Here is a 26,945-nt window from a genome sequence, read left to right on the forward strand (position 1 = left end):
TGAATAAGGTGACTTTTTTGACTGTTTGCGGACCTGGATCAAATCTGATTTTACTATGGGAAAGATACATATCATTTTATGTATCACAATTTTTATTATTTCAGTTCAGAGGTCTCGGCACAATCCTTAGTTGTTCTTTTTGAGAATTATAGCAATAAGTATAGGAGGCAAATGCAGAAAGCTGGGACCCTGTGGTGCTGTGTTATAAGTCTATGTTGTGTTGCCTATATATGATACTAGCTTGAATGAAGGAGACAGGAATTTCTGGAGCCAGTAAGACACATTTTGTGATTCCTCTTCATCCTTTATGGCAAAGATTACAGAGACTCTTCCTCACATTTGGCCAAAACCCAACAACATAACATATACTTACTTTTATTAATAATGTCTTTGCTACCTTAATACAGCTTTACAAAAAAACCATTTCAGAATGCAGCAGTAAAATAAACCTGCAAAATGAGAAGATGCATTAAAATTCCTGATTTTTAACAAACTGAAGTACATCTGAATAAATAGACTAGACTAAATAGACTAGTTCAGTTGAAAGGGACCTACAACGATCATCTAGTCCAACTGCTTGATCGCTCCAGGGCTGACCAAAAGTTAAAGTGTATTGTTAAGGGCATTGTCCAAATGCCTCTTAAACACTGACAGGTTTGGGGCATCGATCACCTCTCTAAGGAGCCTGTTCCAGTGTTTGACCACCCTCTCCACAAAGAAATGCTTCCAAATGTCCAGTCTAAGCCTTGTCTAATGCAGCTTTGAACCAATCCCCATGCATCCTATCACTGTATCCCAGGGAGAAGAGATCAGCACCTCTTTCTGCACTTCCCCTCCCCAGGAAGCTGTAGAGAGCAATGAGGTTGCTCTGCAGCCTCCTTCTCTCCAAACGAGACAAACCCAAAGTCCTCAGCCACTCCCCATAGGACATTCCTTTCAGCCCTTCCATCAGCTTTGTTGCCCACCTCTGGATGCATTCAAGGACATTTACATCCTTCTTAAATGGTGGGGCCCGGAACTACACACAGTCCTCAAGGTGAGGCTGCACCAATGCTAAATACAGCAGGATAATCACCTCTTTTGACTGGCTGGTTATGCTGGTATGATGTACCTCAGGATGCGGTTTGCCCTCTTGGCTTCTAGGGCACACTGCTGATTCATAGTGAGCCTGCTGTCAACCAGCACCCCCCGATCCCTTTCTGCAGGGCTGATCTCCAGCCACTCCTCTCCCAATTTATACTTGTGCCTGACATTATTCCATCCCAGGTGCTGAACTCAGCATTTGGACAGATTAAATTTTATGCCAGTCGTGACTGCCCCATGCTCCAATCTATCTAGATCCCTCTGCAAGGCCTCTTGTCCTTAAGAGAATCAACAGCACCTCCCAGTTTGGTATCATCAGCAAACTTGCTAACGGTGCATTCAACTCCTGCATCCCAAATATGTTGAACAGAACTGACACTGGAATTGAGACCTGAGGAACATTGCTGGTGACCAGTTGCCAGCCAGATGTAGCCCCATTCACAACAACCCCTGGACCCCTGCCCTTCAGACAATTCTTCACCCAATGCACCATGTACCTGCTCATCTCACATTTGGACAACTTGTCCAGAAGGATGATGTGAGGGACAGTATCAAAAGGGTTACTAAAATCCAGGAACAAATATCCACCACCTTCCCTTCATCAACTGGGCAGGTGACCTTATCATAGAAGGATATCAGATTAGTTAAACAGGACTTTCCCTTTGTGAACCCATGTTGACCGTGCCTGATGATTGCACTGTCCTTGAAACGCTTTTCAATAGCACCTGGTATGATCTTTGTAGGTATCTATAATCAAAAGGTTTGCCTTCTGGACTCATACAGGAATGCAGAATTACTGCTTATCTTTTGCCTATGTCCCTGCCTTCTCCAGCCGATATCAGAGGATGAAGTCATTCACAGGCTTTGGACAGAAATACATTTTTTATGGTTGCAGTCTTCCAAAGGTCCAGTGTGTACTTTACACCCTGAAAGATTTCTTTTTTTCTTCTCACAAATTTCCTTGACTTTTCAGAAGAAACCAAAGACACGAAACACTTGCTGAAAGCATCAGAATACATTGTTTTATTCATGAATATCAAATAAGTATATATATTTGTGGCCTCCAAGCTAACATTAAAATAGTAACATAAATTTCTTAGAACCTGAGGCCCACGGAACTCACTGGAAGAGCTCTAACAAATTTTGTGGTCTTTGGAAAGGGACAGAAATGAATTAGCTTAATAGATTCATTAGATTAAATCACTTATCATTTGATAAATGATTTGGAAGGAGCTAGGGCTTAAACTGATTTGATTCCTTCAATGTTCACACACAGATAAACAGTGAAATGCATCCTGCTGGGGTTTCCCATTGTACATCTTCTGAAAAAAATGACTGTTAGGGGTTCCTCCACCTCTTCTTCAGATAGCTGGTAAATGCGTGCAGGACTGCTTCTTGAAGTCTGTCACTGTGGAATACCCATAACGGGACAAACTGCAGGACACATGCCTTCAGAATAATGAAGCAAAAGTAATACAAAGGCAAAGCGTTACAGGAATGTCTTGGAAAAAATCAGCTGAGTGTTAGAAAGGTCGTAGAAAACAGTAAATGCAAAAGCTTTTACTTTAGGGTTTCAGTAGGTATGTTTCTCTTAGAGGAAAACGTTCATTCCTCTCAGATTTTAGCAAATCTGTTCTCGTCCTTACACTTTCATTAAATGCTTATTGTTAACAGCTGTCATGTATAAATATTTATTCTATTTTGTTAGATTGGTATCCTAAGAAAATGATGTTTATGTGATAGCACAATCTGGTTTTATGTCGTTTCCCTTCCCCACTAATAACTTTTGAATCTGATGGCCAATTCCTGTGAAGTAGGGGTCTCAGGAATATTTCTAATAGGGTCATGAAAACAGGCAGCTAGAGAAAGGATAAAAACTAACCAGATATGAAACTGAGCTTAGCTCAAGACACAAAAGTGGAGAGAGCCACACTGTTCTGATACCACTGTGCTTTGCTTGTATATTCCTCCCTTCATGGTTTATTGGTGCCATATTGGCCTTAGTAACCTGTTCACTGTTTCTCATTTGATATCCAACATCAAGGTCTCTGAAAGCAGTCAAAAGAAACTGCTGAGCCTAGAGAGCCTTGGTTCAGCCTTTGGGACCCATTTACACACTATCAAATTAAATTACCAGCATTTCATGGGCTAAACATCCAAAGATCTCATCTCCAAAGGTGACATAATCCAGTGATTCACTAACAAACTCTTCTGCTGTCTTTGTAATAAGACCAGGCTTTTGGTACATTGTCATTGGAGTAGAAACACCATAAGGAGCCACTACCTAAAATAAGAAATCATAGTAACAGTGTAATGTCATCTAACATTTAGATAAGGCAATTCATTCTGCAGAATCCTACAGCATCTGAAAAATTGTAACAGATATTTGCAATGGATCAAGACAGCCCGTGGAATACATAAGGTACTATGGTGGAACAAGGGAAAAAGACTATAGCTGCATAAAGGCAAGAGAAAAAAGCTATGACAGGGTCACCCAGCACTTCACCAAGGTCGGCTATGCTAGGCAGATTTAGGATCTCAGATATTATTGAAGAATTTGTTAAAATGAAGGCAAATATTGCAAGATATAGCATCACCTGTATGATGATTCCCTTTGCTTTGTACTCCACTTGTAGCGCTTTGGAGAAAGTGCTTATAAAAGCCTAGAATAAAATAAAACAATATAACATTAGTATAGGAAACTAAGTACTTTCACATATGCTCACAAATATGTGTGAACAGGTCCTCAGCAAAAATGCCCAAGCATCATGCAACCTAAGGCACAGTGCAGTGGTGAAAAACACCAAAATGAACTTTTCAAGACACATTTTATTCTGGTGCATGTGAGCAATGGCAAGATTGGCTGTTTATCTGCACCAGAAAAGATAGACCCTGGCATTGGTCCAAACCAGACATGAAACAAGTACTACTGCAGCCTGGACTGAAAGCTTTGTCACATTTATGAAAATGCAGAGATATAAGCACCAGCATCCCATTTATTCTAACTATTGTCTCACGTGACTCACATCTCTGGCTGACACCTGCCCTCCCAGTTCAAGGTTTACACTGCCGTTTCTCTTGCAATAAGAAGGGGAGTGAAATACAACTCATGACTTCAGTGTGTACCTATTAGCATAGCCTACAAGCATAATTTTCAAAGTCATGTATTTTAGAATTTGGGGGGTGTGGGAGGGGATTGTAGCTTCAAGCTTTAGGGTTTATCTTTGTAAGTTTTTCTCCACACCATGAAAAATACACATACACTACATTGTGTAAAAGTTACATTTCTTTCAAGGCTGGTTTTAGGAGTTAGATCTTTGAGAAATATTCAGAAACTTGACAGCATTGAATTACTACTCTTAATTAGAAATATGTAAGTCCTACTAAGGAGAAAAAATGACGGTGTTTCAAAGCCATCATTTGACACGTCTTACAATTTAAACACCAAAAGTGTTGTGATATTGCATGAAACATCAATATGCTGACAAGTAAAATAGTTTCCTTTCAGAGCATTGCAAAAAAAAAAAAAAAAAAAAAAAAGCCAGTCCATTTATAAAGAAACAAAGGTAAAAGATAGCCAAGAATGAAAAAGTCAAAATAATACAACCAATGTACCATATCACTTTGAAATAATGTTAACTAAACTTGTTCAAGGAATTAAAAATGTCTGGTTTGAATGTAGTTCAAGTTTTGCGGAATGAGAAACTTACGTTAAAAAGAGAAGAAAAAGGAAATGGAAAACTAGAATTTCTTATCAAGAATAATTAGCTTTTTCTTACCAAGTTGAACTTTAGCTATATTCAAACAAATATTGTTAGAATTTTTAATTTGGGGCAAACCTGAGCTGAGCAAGTGGTTTTTGGAATTTCAATAATTTTGAAATTATTTATATTTTTTTATATTTGTATATATTTATATATTATATATAATATATGTATTTTTATATATTATTATAATACTCCTTATTTTTATGAGCTCTGGGGTTTTAATTCAGAGCAAAATTTCAAAGTGAAATCTATGAAGTCAGGCGACTCACCACCCACTTACCAGGAATTTTATTCTTGGTTCCATGAGCAAAATCTAGCAATTTTTTGTGCTTGTAGTTTTGAGTAAACTACCTAAGTCAGCATGGTAAAAAACACCACTTCCCGGAACAAGGAGAGGTTGTAAGCACTGGTTTAACCAAAGGCAAAAACATTCCAATGATCAGACAAATCTTCAGCTGATTTCATTTATATAGCTGTACTGATTTCTAGTTCTCAAGTAGTGCTCATTTACATTGCTTCATTATTTCAGTGGAGCAACACAGATTTATGTCCTGAAACCTGGCCCTGTATTGCTCATACAAACACTTTGGTAAATACTTGATGGGTATTTCTTTGTAAAGCAATGTGAATGACTTACCTTAGAAGCTGAGTACATTGTGTATAATGGGCAAGGGAAAGTACCCAGACCAGAGGACAGATTCAGAATAAGACCTTTTTGTCTGAAATTTAATTTAAACAGTTACATTCAGTTTACATTTGACAGTATTATAGTAAAAGCCTGCACAAGTTGAAAACAACTTTTTTCCCCCAGAAGGCATAGGTCTCCTATTATACTCTAGACTACACTTTCAAAAGACCCATTTTTTACAGTTTTGTTAGGTTCAATTAAGTCTAAACAAGCTAGGAATAATGTCGTAAGTGAAATTTAAATGCCTAGTGCAATCAGAACCATGGGAACATTATACATGCTATTGTACATCTATCAGAGCAAAAACTGCCATCAGAGGAAAGATTTTATGCTCCTAAGTAATTGGTAGGTCCCCTTTGCTCATTAGCCAGCACATTCTTTTTCCTGCTCCACACATCTGTTGTTTTAGCTTCCCTATTCACAGCTCCATGTACAAATCACTAAAAACAATTCATTCAGCAGCAACCAGGAAAAAAAAGATCCAAAACAATTAAACACTAAGAGCTTATTTTGTTGCCAAAACAAAAAGCATGCACAAAGCATGTCCTCTAAAATGCAGCAGTTAACAATGTTTTCTAGAAACTCCATCTGAAGGCCTTAACTTCTGGTTTAAGGACCCCCATGTCTCAAATATGAATTGTATCAAAAGGAGAAAAGCCGAATTAATCTCTCTGATATAGTACAGGTATTTCCAGAGCTTGAAAACTATTATTCCAAGTACAACTACCACTCTTAGAAGAATACCATGATATATTTGAATGTCGTTTCTTGCCTAATCAGACACATCACATGCCATTTTATTTCTGCAACACCCACACGTTTTTACTGGACAAAGACCTATATTTTATTTTTTCTGTCTTGTTCTACAGTTGACTGACAATTTGTGGCAGTTCCTATCATTCATTCCCACAGCACTAACAGCAACAGAAGAAAACCTTACTGATTGACACAATTACGAAAAAGCAGAGCTACCACTGAATAAACTGGAGGTAGCAGCTAACACCTACTGAAAGTTCTAGAAAAAATTCTTTTTACCTTGGCTCCATTTGTTTCAAAATTATTTTTGTCATCTGTAAGACAAATACATTAAAACCTATATCCATTCTTCCTCTTTCTGATTGCATTTTTCAACTGACCTTGTTTTATTCACAAGATTTATACTTGCTCAAGCCTCAGCCATATGTATACAGTTCAAATGGCTAAAATATCACACATTTAAAGCTTTGGAGAACATTTTAGAAGTGCTAATGCCTGCAAATCATTGAATTGCCAAAAAATTCCAAAGGTTAGTCTTCTAAGTAGTGAAAGTCTTATGCTTATCCAACATTTTTCGACAGTATCTGAATTTCATCATTCCTCAATACAGAATTGAGAAAGTCAACTCCATAGTGATTTTGCATTTTTTTTTTCTGCCTCTGCCTGGATCAGAAGTAGCAGAAAAACAAGAAAAGAAAACTTTTTCTTTTTCCTGATACCAAAGAGTGCTTTAGTATAATTTCGATGGCAATTATTTAATCATCCCTTCTTATTTTAAAAATAGACTTAATCACATTTGTGATTTTTAAAGTGCAGTTAAATTCATAATTTTTTGGTAAGAAATCTGCTTCTGCTTATTGTATTTGAAGAGTATTATTGATAATAAGCCTAACTCCCTAGGGAATTCATACTCATATTATTGACTCTCTATAAAAACACACATAATGTATGAATCTTCTCAGGAAAAAAGTGTGTCTTAACTTGTAAAGGGTAGTAACAAAAAGTAGTGCAAAAGACTGATGCAGTCCTTGTTATTTTTTCAGTGGTGTCATTGTGCACAACAGGATAGTAGGAACAGGGTTGGGTTCACAAGCTTCATTTTCAGCAAGGGTGATAATATAGGCAGGCTTGGGTGAAGCGGAATTTCCAAGTAAAGTGGAAAACATGGGAAAGGTCCTGCTTTTTCAGTGCTGAAAATCCCCCTAGCATCTGTAGGAGCCAGGAATACCTGCAGTTTGGGCATCCCACTGCAAGAAGCGGTGAGCAGGATCCTAGCAGGAATCAAGGGTAGGGAGGGGGGAACCCAAATAGATTTAAAGATGATTTGAACCTAACCATGAGGAATACTGGTTAGTACCATTCATTGTGTTTTGGAGGAAGGTGAACGTTCATGAAAGACTGAAAGGGACGTGTTTGCAGCAGTGAGGGTTAGGAATCCCCTGGCCCTGGTGAAGCAGAAGAGGTTGATTCCAAGGTATGTATAAAGTGAGAAGTAGTAAAGGAAGAACCCTTTTCTATCCAGACTGAGAGGGTACAAAATGCTTGCCTGTTTTTTTGTGAATCATCTACATATAGCTTTCAGATATTTCTCTGCTTTAGACTTATAAATAGAATAAAACCTAGGATCAGAAAATTTACCAAAATACTTCATGGAAGAATTTGTTTCAATTCTCTGATATTACATGATTTATTATTTTAAGTCATTAAGTAGCAGTACAAATTTGGTATGTAAAGTTTGCTAGCCAAAGAAAGATGAACATCTGTTGATAATTTTCATGTCATGTTTAGACAGGTATTAACCAAAGTTTAGATGAACTACAAAGCTCTTGTTTTGCTCTTCATGCTAGCTTGCAGGGCAATACAAATCTTAATCAGAGGTGGAAAGCATGAAACACTAACTGCTCTTGTAAGGGAAGTAGCCAAGCAAAATTAACACCAAGAGGTAACAATACAGAACTGGGAGCCAACTCCTTAAGTTTCTGTCCTGCATTGATACCAAAATATATTTACAGAAGAGAATTGTGTCAAAATGCATGTACGGTGCAAAATGTCAAACTACAGATCTTCCTGTCCTAAAGACTTTCATTCTGAAGAAAAACCCCTTCTTTACCAAAATCAATATGGTTTTTGCAAAATGTTTCAGCTGCAGAGTAACGATGTGTCTCAAGCAAGCAACTGTGTTAAAACATTTCCAGTTACCTCTAGTCAAACTACATCATAGGCAGTAGAAACAGATGGGGTCCTTAAAATAATGCTGACATTCCTGCTGAAAATTACTATCTGCAGATAAATTAAATGAAAATACACAGGAAAGCTAGTTGGTTGCTCTTGTGCAGGACTAATTTTTTTTCCAAAGAACTAATTACAGATATAACATGGATGTGAATGCGTCACATACCTTTGTAACAGAAATAATGTTGCAGTTGATGAGGTTCTGCAGAAAGAAAGAAAACAGTTAAGTTCATAGTTGACTTCAGTGAGCTTGTAGTTTATCTAGGTAACAGAGCTAGCAATTCCACCTGAAAAGCTTTCTGGTAAAGCAATTGCTTTTAGAGTTGCTTTGTTTGCCTCCAGTTGTCATTGACTGTGCCTGTGATGTGGGATGCTCAAAGGCAGGTGACCCCCAAATAATTTAATTTTAAACATGGCATTCGAATCTGTTTTGCATGGCTGTGTTTTGCCCAGCCACATCGTTGCACAAGGTGAAACCCGGAAGGCTGGGATGGCACCAGCAAATCAACCTGGATGCAGACAGACAACAAATTTCGGAGGTGCCAGGCTGAGATCAAGCTGCTCTTAGTGACGGAGACAGGCTATCTCTGCAGTAAAAGCACGGCCATGTAGAGATCCTCCCAAGACCAACAAGCAACGATGAGTTGTAGCAGCAGCAGAGGTGCCGTCATACGGCTGCAGCTCTGAGGGAAGCAGCCTGCTTGGGGATTTCTGATTTGTCACCTGAGATAGGTGCTAGCAAGAAATACATTTAGAAACCCTAGGTTTTTTCATGGCTGCTACTATAGAGGTAAATAACAAAAAGGCAATGAAAAACTTGATCACAGTCAAACTGTGATCAAGTCAAATCCTGTCAAACTATTCTACATATGTAAATTAATTCCCCCCAACAGTAAATTGTATTTAAATGAAATTTATTTTTTAAATTTTTTTACATACCTAAGCAGTGGTGTCCCAGAGAAAGTAAGTTTTAATGATACTAACAAGAACTGAATATTTCAGCTGTGGCTGTGACCAGACTAGACCCCATCACATTACCTGTGAGCAGTGAACCAGAGGGGCTACTGATCCCTGCTACGACCAGGACATCTGTGCTCTCCCCTCTATGGCAGAGTGCTTGCTGCAGTTTAGCTGAAATCTACCACTCTTTTTGTCTTGCAAGCTCTTCTGAGCATTAAAAACAAATCAAAACACACTCGTTCAGGCCCAGTTCTCTTCCCACCCAACTGAACAAATATGTTCTGTTTGAAGCAGGGGCATAATTTGTCCCTTGTTAAGTGGAATTACAGCTTCTCAGTGTTATATTGGAAGTAGAAACCCACAGAGTAATCCTACCTCATCTATGTCTGGTCCATTAAGAAAACGGCATGGAAGAGGATTATGAAGCATTCCAACATTGTTAACTAATCAAAGGAAACATAATGATAAGAACCAAATCTAGACAAAGTGCATATTTCAGCTAGTTAAACAAATGGCATCTCCTTGAGACTCAGAAGCTTTTGAGCTGTATCTGACGAGAAATGCTGTTTAGCACTGAGTTTTGTTCTCACTGAAGTCTTTGGTACTGATCAGTACTGACTTCAGGGAACAGAAAAACAGTCTATTGCTACAGTTTGGGGTTTTGTTTCCTTGTTTGTGTTTTGTTGTTGTTGTTTCATTTGTTTCACTATTGAAAGCATGATTTTCTTAAAACAAAAACAAAAGCAAAACCCAAAACTTCTCCCCAAAACACGTTTTCATTGTTGCTATGTGGATCATACCAATTTGTGTTAGCCACAGGCTCATTTCAGATTGAATATAAGAATTGCACACAGCTGTAAAACAACCAATAGCAAAAATTAATTCCTTGAGGCTAAACAGGGAATAAGTCACCTCACAAGCTGCTGTAAAGCAGCAGAAGAAGTTTTACAGTAAAGAAGCCACTGTACAGAGAAACAGGAAGACTTTGGAAAATTCTAATTCACTTTTAAAACTTCATGATAACTAGCGCTCAAACACATTGGGAAGCTGTACGCTTCGTTTTAAGTGTTGGCTAACAAGCTGTTATAACACATCATTTTTACAATTCTCTGTTTAATTACTGTAATCATAAAATACTCTTCAATTAAGAGCCCTTAGTGACTCACCCAGAACACCAATATCCAGGCCTTGAAGACTTTTTTCTATGTTCTCGTATACCGAGTTTTTGGTGAAATCAGCTTGTATAACCTTCACCTTTTGACCTGTGGCTTGCTCTGTAATTAAGAAGAAAAAAAAACAAAACAGAAAACCCTTTTGCATCTATCCAGAGAAAGGGAAAGCTATAATTAAGTAATGAAACAATCAGATGTTTCATTTAGTAATGTCTGCTGTACAGTAAAAAATTGTTTCAACTTTTTTTGCTGTAAGAAAGATTGAAACACAAGCAAAACACACTCACTGTCCCCAGTTATTTTCAAGGACATGGCCTGGCAAATATAGGATGAATTTATGCCCTAAAATCAATGCAAATTCCCTCACAAAATTCTAAACACCATTTAGTCCTTCAGTAAGAAAAATACCCCAGAAATAAACAACACAGGACCTCATCCCCTGGTTATCATAATATTTTTAAATTAACATTGTCAGCATGTGTTAGACAAGTGAATGTGGGTGCCAGATTCCCTACATAAGCTCAGTTTTGCAGAACTCTTTTAAAGTATTTTCATGTATAAGGTGAACATTTTAACAAGCAGAGCTTATCTTTTCCTCTAGGAGGAGGGGAAAACAGGGCTGGATGTGATACAATATTTTTCTGCATTATTTTCAAACAATTCTTCTCCTATTTTGACGTTTGCAGTCCCATAGACTGAACCTTCCCTAGGATTTTGCAGGACTAAAAGGCATTTAAGGGAGGGTATAGCTTAAATTTTACAAGGTCAATGTACACAGAAGGGAAAGGGAAATGTGTATGATTTTTCCAGTGTCATTGCTATGCAGGAGTGGAGCCCAGCTGTACATTACCATTTTTCATAGCAGTTGATTTATTGCTGTTCATATTTTCAACAAAGTTTCATGAGGAAAAGAGGTAGAGGCCCTTACTTACTCATTTTAAAGGCAAGGTTCTCCTTTAAAGAGGCCCAGTAAGGTCTCTTCTAACTAGATGTTCACATTGTAAATTCTTGCTACTAAACCTGCTTTCAAGTTTTATGGGCAACCTGAAATCCAGATGAAGTTTGCTGAAAAAGTGACAAGCAAGCTTGGAAACATCAGTACACAATGGGATTGCAGACTCACTGCAAGTGGCAGGAATTCAGGTGCATTTGGATGGTAGAAAGTCTGTTTTTGATCCTGTTTGGGAAACTGTCTCTGTTTGGAGCCTGATTTTATCACGCAAATGACAGGGAGAATTAACTTGAATAAGAATCAGACTCGCTAATTTTCACCCAGAAATTTTGCCTCATCCCTTGTGTATATCCAGAATTTAGGAAGACGCCTTGCACCAGCTCCCACAGGAGAGCAAGGCTGGCAGAAAGCTGGATTTGGGTCCAGTAGGCCAGTTTGCAACAAAATAGGGCCTGGGTTGGAGGGTGAGTTCCGTCCTAGTTGTTCCCTCCTTGCCCAATGCTACATTGCAAGCGTTGACCACTTTATGCTACCCAGGTATCACAAGTGGTCTGAGGAAACAGCAGATGCTCTGACTTCAGATCGGAAACATAGGCTGCAAGTTGTGTGCAATTTTAGAGGACATCTGTCTCCATGACAGAAGAAAGGAGGAACGAGTGCCCTTTTTCTTGCCCTCTTTCCAAGCTGCCATTGTGTGTATAAAAGGGATGAAACAGCCCTTGAACCCTCAACCTATAAAACCAACTCCAGTGGCAAAAGACCCCTTAGTGGTCCCTGGCTGGGGAAATGGTACAACTATAAAGAAAAGGACATTGTGAGTGCAAATGCAGCGAAGGGAAAGAACAGAGCAACAGCTGGAGTAGACACCTACAGTGACCTTCTCATTGAAGAGCTCTATAAACAGAATAAGATGGTCTTAAAAAGTGTCGTGATGTTGTGGCCATCTTTCTTGTGGGCAATAAGAAGGGCAGCCAAAACTAGAGCAATATAAGAATGAGGATTAAACAAACCATTTGGACTTCCTCTGCATCCCCTTGTCTGTACAGAACTGTACCGCTGCAACCAGCGCTCTTGGCCAACAAACAAGTACTCCAGATGGCTTTCCTCTGTCTCATTTAAGAATGAAACAATATATTAAAAAACAATAAAACTATCATGCTGATAAATTAATTATCTAGGGACAGCTCTTCAGAAAATAATAATTCTGCAAAGTAGAGAGTTGAAAAATAACTTCCAACATTTCTTGTGTTTCTCCCTCTCTGTGACAATGATCTATGACAGTCTTTGAAGACACAAGCCATTCCAACTCTTTTTAAAAGTCCTAAGTATGCCAGAAAGCAAAAAGCCTAGGTTTTCAAACATCAGCACAGGTTATTGTATTTTTTAAAAATAAAGAGAAAACCAGTTTAAGGAAAAATAAAAACTTGAACTGATTTGTTTAATCCAATGTGTTATGAAATGTATCATTAAGAAGGATACAGCTCCTTCTGACCTCTGATCACTGGGGAATCCCACTTGTCAGAAAGGATAATGTGCTGCCTTTTGAAATTTACCAAGAGGAAAATAAATCAGGATGAAGCATCAAGTTGGTTAGGACATGCATTCTGTCAGAAACTCTCCTTTTGCCTTTAGAGAGTTATGAAGGTCTTCTGGAAACTGAGGTAGCAAAATGAATGCCTGAGTGACAGGAGAACTGATGTTTGTAGAAAGAAGACACACTTTTGAAGTACTACAGCAAAATTTGAATATGAAGAGAGAAGCATTCAAACTAAGATGGCATTCATATCCACTGGAAATTTGCAGAGAGGAGGGCCAAATGAGAAGCTACTTTAACAACAGAAAGAGGTTTAAAAAAGATTTCAGACTGGGAGAAAGAAAAAAAATTCTGTTAGATTATAAGGCACAAGTTCTGGCTACATTTTGAAAGTCTTTTGGAGAAATGTATCTCCTCAGAAATATAAGATAACTCAGTTTTGGAAATATCAGAAAAATAGAGAAGACACAAAAAGAATGACTGTAAAAGCAGAGCTGCAAAAGATGCTAGAAGGTACCAGAGAACACAAACTCAGTGAAAAAAAAAAAACATGGGAATTGTTACTAGCTACCAGAGCACTCAGAACATTGGTCAAGGCCCTGAAGTGCCCTCTTATGTAGTAGTGCATATTGGAAAAACAGTCCTGAGCAATAATGTTTTACTTCAAGGGATCAGCAAGACACAACAGGCATTTTTAACAGCCTTTGAGGACAAAGGAAGGAAGTACCAAGCACGTATGCTAGTCCATGATCTCAGCTTGTCACCTGCTTATGTCTTGGAGCCGGAAGGATGAGAGGCAGAGGACACAATACAGCAAATTGGAAACTGAACCTCTAGCAGGGGAGTGACAGCTAAATGAATTAGCACCTTCACAGGTCTTAGCGGGAGCCAGGCATGTTTGGCTCTTGATGTGGGGTGATTTGTTTTACTCCATGTTTTTATTCTATATTAACAGCAATAATTTCTGGAGGGAGATGTGGATAAACTACTTTCTGCATCACCAAACCCAAATTCATTAACTGTGTACTCAGTTAGTCTAAACTAGTACAGCTGTATTTTCTACTGTTTTCTGAGAATCACAAACCTTATCTTTCCTTAAATGCAGATTTGTTTCCTCTCAAAAAAACCCAAACAAAACAAAGCAAACAAAAAAAACCTACCTAAAGAACCCCAACAAACAACTCCCTATCACCCCCAAAAAAAGAAAACCAAAACAACCAAATAAAAAGAAAACCCAACCACCCATTTTGGGAATAATTTTTATGTCTTAAAAAAGTGACTTTTTTTGTTTGTTTGGCATTAACAACTAAACAGTACAGACCCTGGTCACATAAAGAGATCCGAAGATATAACATTTCAATCAGGACCTAGATCTGCCTGTACAGCTTGCTTACAAAATGTAGGCAGAAGAAATAAAAAAGCAGTACAGTTAATAGCAGTCCATCCTTTCTAATCTCCTAGTTTTATGGTTTGATCAATGTTTCACAACCACAGTACTAAACATGTCAGATGAGCAGTATACCTGGTGTAATGGTCCCCTCTGTCTGCCCTCCACAAAACTTATTTTGTTATCTTTTATCTCATTCTAAAAGAGCTTTCCGGTCAGAGTGGGTGGAAATCTGTTTTTTAATTCCAGTGTTTCCTTAGAGAAACATTTTTCTTACTATAGATTTCTGCCTGCTCCAGCTCTGAGAGCTGTTCTCAGCCATACCTGTGGCCCACAGGACTTGGAAAGCCAAACACTGAGATCTCTGAAGTTACCCACAGTTTAGACTCTTTTAATTTATATTACTCAGTATCCAAACTGAATGTGACAGTATGTTTAGGCAAACAATATCATCAGTTTGAGAAAGGAGGCAAGTCTTTTAATTATGGTGTCCAACTGACTGCAGAAAGATGGGTGGTGTAAGAGTTAAGAAAAAGGAAACAAGATGAACCTGTCCAGTTCTGCAACAAATTCACATAGCCTACAACAAATTCTTTTTCTCTCTCTCTCTCTGTGCCTTGATCTCCTTGCATATTGGTTCAGGGTAATGATAGCTGCTTGGAGCAAGATTCTGCTGCTTAAGCAGTTTAGAAAGAAAAAGTCAGTGAGAGTTAGAAAGTTTAGAAAACAGTACAATCACTCTGGTTAAGCTTCTGCTTCATTTTTGGTTTCTGTTGTTCATTTACTCACATAACATCACAGTAAGTTTAACTTTTCTTCCTTCCCAATGACTGCTTAGCTTAATTACAGTAAAGCATGAGTTTGAAAATTGGAATCAGTGGAATATTTCCAAAGCTTTAACATAAGCCCACATCCAGAGCTCGCTGCTGATCTTAGTGGCCTCCAGGTCAGATAATCTATGCTTTTCATCACTATATCTTCCTCTCTTTCCATTTGTTTGTGCCATCTTCTTGTTGTTATGTACTTATTTCCAACCTGACAAACTAAATAACAGATGAGTCACTCTGGGCTTCAGCCAAAACCCACCAAAAACAATGGAAAGATCTTGCTGGGATTTACCACCAATCTCAACAAACTTTGGGGATGACTGTGTATTCCCACAACCTGGCTGAACATAGCACAGAAACTTGGTCAGGGTAGCCTGAGCTCCTAGAGTCACACCAGCCATCTCCCAGCACCTTGGATTGCATGAATAACACTGCTGCAGTTGGTGAAGTTTCCTCACATGTGAAAACTCACAGGGCACTTTTGCACAAGGTGTAGGAGTGTTTCCAGCATAGGATATCTTGGCAGTGATTTTCAGAACATCGCAAGTCCTTTGTTACATGCTGCTATACAATTCAGCACAGTATAGACTCCATTAGGAAGGTGGCCAGTAGACGGCCTTATAATATATCATAGTGCAGGGGAATTTACAGTATGTCATCTTTCCAGCCCTCCATGACTTTTTTTCTTTACTTGTTAGTCTCAGGAATGTTATTGTTTTCATTGTTTGCTTCTGACTATAATTTACAATGCAAAGAAACTATAAAAGCCCTTACGCCTTTTTTTTCTTCAGGTTTCTATTATTGTAATTCTTTCACATTTAGCTGCAAAGAAATGCAACAATAAGACCAGAGCTGACCTAATTCCCACAGAAAATATTTTTTATGGTTATTTACTTAAGAGGGGCTAGTGTAGGCCATATTTACATTGGTCTCATGGATATGACTGCTTGTAGAGACTATTCAGGGAGTTGGTACTTTCCTCCTCTAATGGCCCTTACTTCACAAGGGAAAACGAGTCTATTGCTGGAAAAAAAAGGGAGGAAAAATGGACAGAAAATTTCAGGGTCCAATCCTTAATTTTGGTAGCAGCAGGCTGAGAAGTTACAGATGTTTTCACCCACTTCAAGTCTGCCACGTCCCTGAGAGATGCACTGCTTTGTATCCTGGACTTGATACTCTGTTGGAGTCAGCTGCTAAGCCCGCTTAAAGGCAAGTCTTTCTGACAGAGGTGTAGTCTTGGAGTGATACATGCTTAACACAAGGAATCTCATAGATAGAAGCCACATATAGAAAAAGAGAAAGTGGGAAGAATAATCTTGATTACTGCCATCTTTGAAATTAATGGAGGATATACATTCATTTGACTCCTAGAGAAATCCTAACCGTCAATCTTAATGTACTTAAACAACCCATTCCCCAGTGTAAATGGCTAATTTCCTTTGAAGAAAAGAAAGCGAATATTAATTTGAAAGGCACACTATTTAACTGCTTTATTGAAAGCCAAATGTAACTGGAAAACCTTTGAAAACCAACCAAACTAACCAAAACCAAACCAGGTACTTTGATTTCATTTTAACTCTTCCTTTGCTATGTTCCAAGAACAAGCCTAAAGGTAACCTTATTTTCCCAAGCATAAGCTGCCTCACAGATCCCTCTGACAGTTCTAGTATTACAATCTCCTTTGCCTGTATTTACAGATTTTAAGGGCAGATGAAGCCAATAAAGAGCCCACATTCACTTTTTTTATCAAACCCATTGTGCTGTTTGAATGATAGCATATATTTTTGAAGTGATCCATGACTAGAAGGGTTCAAGCAACACAGTAATGTGAAAAACTATTTGTAGTGTTGTAGTATACCTGGGGCTATATCTGTAGCAATATCTGGGGCCCTACTGTAATAGATACTGTACCAAGGGAAGAGACCTCCAGATCCCTGTAAAGCCAGCCTGTTAAACAGGAAGATAAGTTTGAGACAAACACTTACCAACTTCAGAGGCTACTCTCTGCAGTTTTTCAAGAGTTCTGCTTATCATAACTATATTTAATCCACGTTTAGCCAGCTACAAGAAAGGAATATAAAAAATGTTAGAAAACAGTGACAAGAATCTTTCATTTTTTTTCCAGTTTCACGATAAAAGCAATTGTGGATTTTTTACACTGTTTTCCTTCACCTGTCATCTGCCTAATAGGTAAACAACAGATATTAAAACCAGGACAAATAATAATCAGTCTTCTTACAATCTTCCAAAACACCTCCTTGGACCCTTACAAGAAAAATATACTGGACAACAATCAAACCCCAATAATATGAACAATAATAAATAATATGAGCCAATTTCAAAAGAATGAAAGTCTGCAGGGAATGAAAGCAACATGACATTTCCGAGAAACATATTTTTATTTCTACTTGGATATGGGAGGCCAAATATGTTGATTACTTCCTAGTCATTTTACAACATCATCTCCCATCCTCACAGTTTTTTATCCTGAGGAAGTAGATTAAGGATATTGAACTGGAGGCTCAAGTGTCTGAAACGATTTGAACTTTTTTCAGATTTTTTAATAGAAATAAAATCTGATGCAGGTCAGATGGATAAATTTTAACAGTTTTATTCGTTAGATGCAAACTAAAAAAAAGAAAGAAACCAAGGGAAAAAGGAGAAGTCCATGCATAAAAACTCAAAATACAGTCACACAAATTTATATCCACTGAGATGTTAGCAATAGTTGAAGTTTATAGCTGTGAACACTATTTAACACAGCAGTCTGTTTATAAAGAGTTTGGTATTACCATGTGCAGAACAAACGCAGAATAAATAAAGAATGATTTTCTCATGTTTTCCTGAGGCCTCCCATTCCCATCAGTTAAAGAGTTTTAGGCAAAGCCTGAGAGAGAAACATGGCCCCAGCTTTTGAAACTAAGAAGTTATTAACAGGTGGAAGCTGAATGGATTTGTGTGCATAAAGAAAGGAAAAATAAAGCTGAAACTAGAAAAATGCTCTTGAGAGCAAGGAGAAAGAGAGCTAAATTAGTCAGCACAAAAGATAAAGCCAATGTTGCCTGAAAGTACCAGGTTTGCTTAGAAGAAGAAACTAACCCGCAAAGGCCACACACTGAAGACCCATTCATTTCCATAGCTGACTCCCTTCAACACTTTCTCCTTAAACCTGTTTGAGGGAAACAGTTTGTCCTGTTGGGCTCTTTTGAAACAATGCAGAGAATGTTAAGGAATAAGGACCTTTGTTCAAAAATTTGCTACATTGAGTACAAGGGGCAGACTGTCTATTAAAGGCATCAGCAACAACCATTTGCATTTTCAGCACAAAGACCTTGTTCACAATTCTGTGCTTTTGGAGACCCTCTAACATAACTGACTGGTGCTCCAAAGTGCACAGGCTTCAGGATTTTCGAAAGCTTGTTTTAAGGGCTCCATTTGAAGTTTTCAGGAAGAGAACTCTAATTGCCTACATACTGGCAGATTTCCCTTTGTTCACAATGAGCTTGACTCAAGCCATTTCCAATCAGAGACAGGGTCTCCATTTCCATGGTCACTTGCTCCTTTCTGCCATTTGAGGGTGTTTGGATGGGGTTTATTTTCATTTTTTAGGAGGCAGAAATCCCTCCTAAACCAAGTAAAACATTATTCCTGTTGCTAAGATTGCACTATATTTCAGCTAGAAACCATGTTTGTGACAATCTTATAAAATTGTTAACCATCAGGTGAGAGGACCCTCCCTTGTTGCTCTATACCAGACTAACCACAAGTATAAGGCTGTAGCAGCCTTTTCTCAAGGCAAAAGAGGTTAAACACCTGACTATTCTGTTTTGCTTCCTTACCTACATAGAAAATATGCATCCTTTTCAGAAACAGGTCTTGTAGGACATTGTAACTACCATGAAATTCAAATGCACCCTCAAGCAAACAAAAATAACTGTGCTTAGAAAATAATTTCCTGGCCATCCACAGGAAGGTTAAATCAGGTTTAACGCTACCACCTTTCAAATAACGGTAACTTCTGTTAGTTACCAGCTTTAAAGCGTAGACAGCTTTAGCACAAGGCATTTTCCAAACATACAAAGGCTTTGATGGTAAAGGACAGTATTTCCCCTCACAGTTAAGAATAAGGACTGGCTCCCAGCACTGTGTAACATGAACCTGCTTGTGTTAGGAAATCCTGACTCCCAGTGGCAAAGGACTAAAATGCTCCTGAATCTCAATCTGCCAAAATGTAAGATTATCACCGTCTGAAGCCATAACAAATTATGACAATTTAGCATTTAGAAATGGGGCTAACAATGAAAAAAGATCAAGCAGAATATGCACTCTGGAGTCTTACAAACTCAAGGTTAAAAAGTTGAAACCTACATTAAATTAGTATAAAGTCACTTTGCATTTTCTAGTGTGTTTTTTCAGCTCAGTCTGAGGTGAATTTTTAAACAATAAAGCTTAATGAAAGGCAAGACACAGGTTTTAGATTCAAACCATGCATGTAATTACTACAGTTACCCTGACAAATTGGATCTCTACTTGGATCATTAGATGTAATAATTTAAAATCCCTAACAATGCTTTATGGATTCTGCAGCCACCTACTGTAAATTTCTACCTATTACAAAAAAGATTATTTTCTTCTGTATCTTCTTATTCTTCAGGACTTCAAGATCATATCTTCCTCAGGACTGTGCTGATATGACCTCAGTGCTTCACCCCTTTTTTATCCTTGCCTGGGTTTCAGACCTGTCTCTATGATTCAAATGTTTCAACCTTTTTTGCTCCAGGAGACCAGGAATGAGATGACAAGGCAGAATGATTCTGCAATCTTTCTGCTAGCTCTTCACCTGTGTAATGCAAGTAGAATAGCAGTATTTCCAGAAGTAAATCCAAGACCAAGTGGAGAAATCTTGCATATTAGACAATATTAGAATATCTTCCTGGAGTGGGAAACCTCAGATCATATTTAGCTTGTATTATACTGCTGGTAATACTAAGCACAATATCAGGAAATGGTAAAAAGGTTTAAGATTTGAGAAACTGTTGTATTAACAAATGAATGTGGTCCGTGTCTCAAAACAGTCTGCTATAACATTGATTAAACACAAGTGCTGGCCTGATTTATAACCGAGTTATGAATTATTAACAATAACAAAAATGGTGACCATGTCAGCCACCAACAACCGGCTTGTGCCCTGACATCAGATGAAAAGTATGCAGAAGCTAAACTGTAAATCTCAGAGTATGGCATGGCCTTGTCCATCAAAGCAGTATGTTTGAGATGCTAGGTCAGTAAAAGATGCTAACACAGATCTGTAGATATTACATGAGAAAAAAATAACAAAAAAGACTGCACCAGTACCTGAAATGCTAACAGCTGAGTAGACATTTGACAGCCTAGCAGCACATTCACAGTTGACTTGGTTTTGTTCCTTGCTATAAGTCTGGTAAGTCTAAACCCCATTAGACCAAGAACTGATGGACCAAACCTAAAAGAAACCTGGCTTTTGAAATAAGTATAGCAAACCAGATCCAAAATCCCAGTACTTTGACATCACAGCAATCAGATAAAAGGTCAGGGTCTTTATGCTCAAGAAGGCCAGTCCTTCAGAATCACCCTGATGTGCTAGAAATACAGACAGAGCCTTCATGGAAGCCTGGACATTCATGCAGAAGAGGATAAGCTCGAGTTCTGTGTGTGCTTGCCTCTCAACACAAACTCAGGAAACTAAAGACACAACAATTTGCTCTGAAAAATCTGTGTCTTGATATCAACAAAGTACTGTTCTGAGACCTCACAGCTGCAAGGCTCTTCACACAGCACCAGCTCTTGAGCTTAACAGACTTTGCAGAGATCTGTATCTAGCTATAAACCTTGGTAACAAGGGTACTGAACCAGTAAATAATGTAATCTTTGCATTGATCTCACACTGCTGGGTTTTGCCAAATGAACCACCTACTGGGATTTCCACATAAAACACTGAACCAAGAGTCACATCACACTCGCCTTCCAAAACACAAGAACTGTTCTCCTTAGTCTCCCGTACCATGTACTACCAACAAGTGTGGAGACCTTACATTAGTTGTGAATCATTATTATCCCATGCATGAGCTCAGAATGTCAGAAAGAAATTCATCACTTGGTGTCAGAGCTCAAACTCTAGAAGAATGGACACTGTGACCATCAAACAAGGCTTGCCTTCACATCAGCCCATTACACCAGGAAAAACTATGCCAGAAGAACATCAGAGAATTTTGTACCCGGACATTAGATCAGCAAGACAGCAGTGCTGAGCCAGAAACTCCAAAGACACACAGATATTAAAACAGCAGGGTCAGATTTATGTATCCACAAGCCACACACAAGTGTGTGTTTGACCAAGATGACATGCCAAGCTATGAGCTCATATGGTGTGGGCTTGGGATCTGCCCCACAGAGCAGTAGCTGAGCACAGCTTCAATCAAAGGGACCACCTGGGGAGGAAGGTACATCTCAGCATGGATAAAGTTGGTTCTCAGTCACCCCACAAAAGCCAAAAATAATGAACAAATGTTACACAAAATCTAGCCAGTTCCAGACAAGTTTTTTTTTTTAAAAAAAAGACACAGTAGTTGTTTTATTTTTTCTCATGGTGAAAAGCAGCCATTTGCATGCTGTAGCTGGCCTTTTAAAGGGATTTACTCTTGCATAATGCACATAGCACAAAAGAAGCAGAACAATGTCAGAGGCTCTGATCTAGATATTCACAGGTTCCTGCAGCCTTCACAAGGATAAAATTTTAGCAGGTGCTTACACACAAACTTAGTTCAGCAAGCTGCATGCACCGATGACCACACCCAGAGGCATGGCATTAAATAAATGTTTAAGCATTTCTGGTGATTCCTCACCTGTCTCAATCCCACCCCACTTACCTCTGACCTATGTATTCATCAGACCCTTCCCATTTGCTCATCACTACAGTAACTCAGCAAGTAAACAGAAGGCAACATTTTCCCTTCTCTCCCATGGAAGACTGTGTGATCTGTATTACAGTTATGCCAAATGTTAAACTATAATACCTGGTATTTGTCTTTGAGTTTCCTACATGCAATGCACTTTTGAAAGTAGTTATTATACTGCCATTCCCAGTAATGAAAGTCATGAGGTAGGTACTTAGCCGATGCATACACTTAAAAAGATTAGCCTAAAAATCCTGTAAATTAATTCAAAAGCCAAGTCATTTTCCTTTCCTGTGAGATACATTTTATAATTTATGAGCAGAAGACATCACATCTAAAGTCTTGCTTATTACAGGCTGCTAATTTTCTCCTGGTCATCTCAGCTCTGAAAAGAACAACTCATGTTTCATTGTTCTTTAGTGTCTAGAAAAGGACTACTGTTCATCACTACCACTAATAGCAAGGCTGGTACAAGACAGTACAAGGCCACTCTGCATTCAGTGTTGATTAGCACAAGTGAATAGAAAGGGATGGCTGTAATGAGTCTGCACAGCAGCAGATACAAGGATGGCACAGAGCTCCTCTCTACTCCTGTAGCCTCCTAGAGCTACTGATTTTTAATTAAACCATTAGGTTTCCTTACAATTTCCATAAGTTTTTTTTTTTATTCATTTATAGAGATTTCTCCTTTATTTGTTATTTCAGGTACATCTTTCAAAATGTGTTTGCAAATGTAAAGGTTAGAAAATTACATTTTGTATGTTAATGCTGGACCACTGAAAGACAAAAAGCAGATTAGCTTGTGAAACTGGGAAAAAAAATGACAATTTAGGAGACTTCCTACCCTGGACAGACAATGTGAAATCTTTAGAATTACTCGTTTTATTTCCTTGGTCTGATGAGACCATCGAGGTATGAATGACTTTCCTCTGAAATGCAGCAGCAGTTTCCTTTCAGAACTTGATTAACGACGGACATACAGCAGAGAAGGATCAGCACCCTGTTTGTCACAGTGCTTTTGAATCCTAGAGTAATTTTACTAACTTGCAGAGACTGATGAAGAGGTAACAATTGACATTTTGTTAAAATAAACTTAAGGATAAGTAAACTGTCTTACCTCAAAGGAATACGCTTTTCCAAGCCCATCTCCTGCTCCTGTGACCACTGGAGGAAGTAAAAAGAAGAAGGATTGCATTTAGAGTTTTGCTTTGGCTTGTTCTTTCTTGACTTCTTTAATCTTCATCATTTGTGTTTCTTGAACATTGCAACCTATGCTTCTACTAAAGGACAGAATCAATCTTTTAAAAAATTTATTTTGTCGTGACCTTGTCATCTTTTTGTTAATTAATTTAGCACTTTTTGTCCTCAAAGCAAATCCCTCCCCACAGTGATCTGTCTAATGCAGTAGATAATTATCACTCCCATTTTCAGTAGGGTCAACAACAAGCAACAAGTCAACCATCTAAGCAACAATTGTCTCAGCAACATGTGAACTGCCTAAGAGATGGTAGAATTTTCTTCCATATACATATTTTTACAAGTTCTGCTTTGCAATTTTGTCACATATGCTGGTGGCAGAATGGTAGGAGATAAGGACTAATTGAGTATTTCTCACAGAAGAAATCAGTTTGTAAGAAAACATATAGCAGATTTTCCACCATCTAGAAAAACGTCTTCCTTCAGAGCTGTCCTGAAAGTAAACAAGCTTTAGCATTCGTAAAGCACCATGAACTTTAAATGTTACACAACCAAATACCAAAGACGAACAACAGAAAGAAAATCAACTTAGAAATAAATTAATTAATTAAAGAGGAAAGCACCTATGTAATTTCAAGCTGAACCTGGCACGTTTTCAGAGCAAAACAGAAAATTAGTCCATATTGAAAAAGTGTAGATTAAGGAATTTGAAATTGCAAGATACACTGGGGAAGCAAGGTGATTTTGAATGGTTAGGTTTGCTGGCAACAGAGGAGCAATCACTCTCTCCTTTCACAGAGAAAAGAGACCCCTCAATGAAGCAGCAGTGGATCTTCAGCTTTCTAGAAGACCTGCAGATGGTTCATCTGCTGGGAGTCTGCCGGGAAACAAGCTTCTACCTGCCAACTTTAATTTCCATGATTCTCAGGATCTCATGTGCCACATGATACAGCAAATCATGCAAGCCTTATGAATTTTACAGGGTCCCCTAAGACTTTATGTTTATAAAAAGGACAGCGCATAAAAGGTCCACTGAAGGAAACAAGTTTCTCAACCTCAAGCAGAGACAAGGATTTTACACAGAAAGTTCCCAATCCTGCTTCTCACCCCATGCACAGAATGGAGGTCCTTGCCTCACTTAAATCAAAACCAGACCTACATATTGCTTCAGTAGCAGCTGGTAGTCAGGCAGGTCTTTTGCACAGGGGTGGATTTCATTTCTTATTAACCCACTCTGAGATGTGCTCATTAAACACATTCAATCCAGTCACAACAAGTCTCTAATGCAAGGGAAAGGAACAAGGCACAAGCGTACTGTTTGGGTCACTTCTTACCAAGATGCCACCGTCAGCGACATCTGTAGCCCAGAAACTGTATACCTGTTCATTCTTGTTTCATACTGATAATCTAACAGTCTAACAGTAGGAAGAAAAAGATGTTTATTAAACATTTCTGTTATTTTATGAAAATGTGTAATGTCTTTTAAAAAGTGCTGCCAAGTTGTAGGCTTTGAAGTTTTCAGGCTAGAGTAGATTTGGCTCGTTAATGATACCATTAAGGATAGGTCACCAGTTCGGAAAAAACACACTGGAGCAACATTTCCAGGAACAAAGAAAAGTTGCTTTGAAAAGCGGACACCATATGCTACACATAAACTACTTGCTTTACATATCAGGAAACTGAAGATATAGACAATGCTATTAAAACTAAAGCATTTGCAGTAGAGAAAAAAACATCAGAGATAGGAACGGGGGGAGAATTCCCACCTACACACCAGGTGTGTGAGCTATTACCAGTTTAACTACTTTTCCAAATTTTCCCCGAGTACGCAAAACCTTCAGGCATATAAAACTGAAGTTACTAGGTAAAAACAAAAATAAATTAAACAAACCACACCTAGTGGAAACTGTGTTTTTTTCTGAAGGGACAGGGTAAGCAAATGCAAGGAAAGCCAGTCCTGATTAGTCATGTAACAATCCACTACTCAGTTACAAGAACAAGGTGAAGAAGTTTCCTTTACCTGCCCATTTTCCCAGCGATTGAAAGAAAGTCTCAGGCAAAGCACTCCAGACATGTGGGAAAATATATTTCATAAATCGGATACATTTTACCAGAGCACAGAAACAGATCAGACCCCCAATAAGAGTGAGTAGCTGGTGCTGGAACGCTTCCATGGTGAGCGAAGGCAGTGAGCTAGTATGAATCAGTTGCTCTCTCCCCGGGAAATGCCTCTTTCCAGCACGCTGTTAGTCTCTGAGCACTGGCAGAGAAGTGAGAAGTCTAATCAAATCACGTGATTTTCTTTTTCCAAGGAATGTCCAGGGCTTAGATTAGAATAACAACTCTACATTACACCCAGATTTGTAAACTACTGAAAAAATCCAAACTAAACAATGCTTGCTTTAGAGGAAAGGTTTCACTCCTTTTCTGGAAACTACTCAAGAACAAAAAGAAAAAAAAAAGAATTTTACTGTCATTGCTTAGGATTCATAGAGACTAAAGATGGGTCTAAATCAAAATTCTGGATAAGAATACCCCAAACCTTGGGGATAGCACACATCAGCACTACTTCTTACAGTGCTGAAGAGTTAAACTCTAGTCCAGATAACTTCCAGTGCAAGTTGACACCGAACTTATGTGGAAAATAGATTTATCTACAAACTTGAAGACAAAACAATGAAAGGTTACTAAAGTCTCCTAATTATTTCTATACAGAGAAAGATAAAACTTTTCAAAGAGTTTTCACAAAACTCTTTATGCCCGTTTTACAAATGCTGCGATTCTGGCATGAAAAAGAGCCGTAATATATTAACAAGTGAATAGGAATTTCAGCTTTTCTGAACAAAGTATGTTTTAACTAGTATTAAGGTTGAGGACATGTATCAAAACCTTAAGGGGAAAAATGCTTACAAGAACAGTATCTCACTGCAAGGCAAAGATTAAATCAATGAAATTCAGACTTCAAGCGATTAAAAAAAATTTAAAAGGTTAACATATAGGATTTCTCAGGGAAGGCACAGAAACAACCTTCACTCTTCTTCAGAGTGGCAATTTGAAACATTCACTTTTTAAAGATCAGTTTAAACTGGAAGAGGAACACTGATGCTTACACATGCACTTCGGATAAAATAAAATTTGTCTATATATTTTAATGATATTCTTCCACATTTAACATGAATCATCATTAAAATTTAACCTAAACCTGACACCCAGAAATCTCCAACTGAAGAACATCAATATATGTCAAGTGTCATATTACGGTCACCTTCAGCTAGAAAACCACAATATGCAGACATATTACAGAGTACAGATGATGTGTGAATCACAAGGAATATAACATGAACTGTATCTGTAACAAGAATATATAAAAATCATTACCATCTCAGCTTAACAACCCAGCTCCTCATGCATAAGCTCTCTTAGAATTTCAGTGTAATTACTGTTGTCCTTTCCATAAC

At 38.2% G+C, this 26,945-nt stretch overlaps 1 protein-coding gene across 1 annotated transcript; it reads right to left on the reverse strand.

Annotated features, from left to right (window-relative positions):
* Positions 1-2,421: 2,421 nt before the first annotated feature.
* On the reverse strand, positions 2,422-25,796 carry HSD17B3 (hydroxysteroid 17-beta dehydrogenase 3). The gene is made up of 11 exons (XM_074166590.1): positions 25,508-25,796; positions 23,408-23,454; positions 17,344-17,419; positions 10,653-10,760; positions 9,862-9,929; positions 8,693-8,728; positions 6,574-6,608; positions 5,488-5,569; positions 3,681-3,746; positions 3,218-3,367; positions 2,422-2,532 (listed from the first exon to the last, which is right to left on the reverse strand). Exons 1-11 carry the CDS (start codon positions 25,659-25,661, stop codon positions 2,422-2,424), a joined length of 933 nt encoding a protein of 310 aa, XP_074022691.1. The 5' UTR covers positions 25,662-25,796.
* Positions 25,797-26,945: the final 1,149 nt, after the last annotated feature.

This window comes from Numenius arquata, chromosome Z (assembly GCF_964106895.1).
Source record: "Numenius arquata chromosome Z, bNumArq3.hap1.1, whole genome shotgun sequence".
NCBI classification, from domain to species: domain Eukaryota; kingdom Metazoa; phylum Chordata; class Aves; order Charadriiformes; family Scolopacidae; genus Numenius; species Numenius arquata.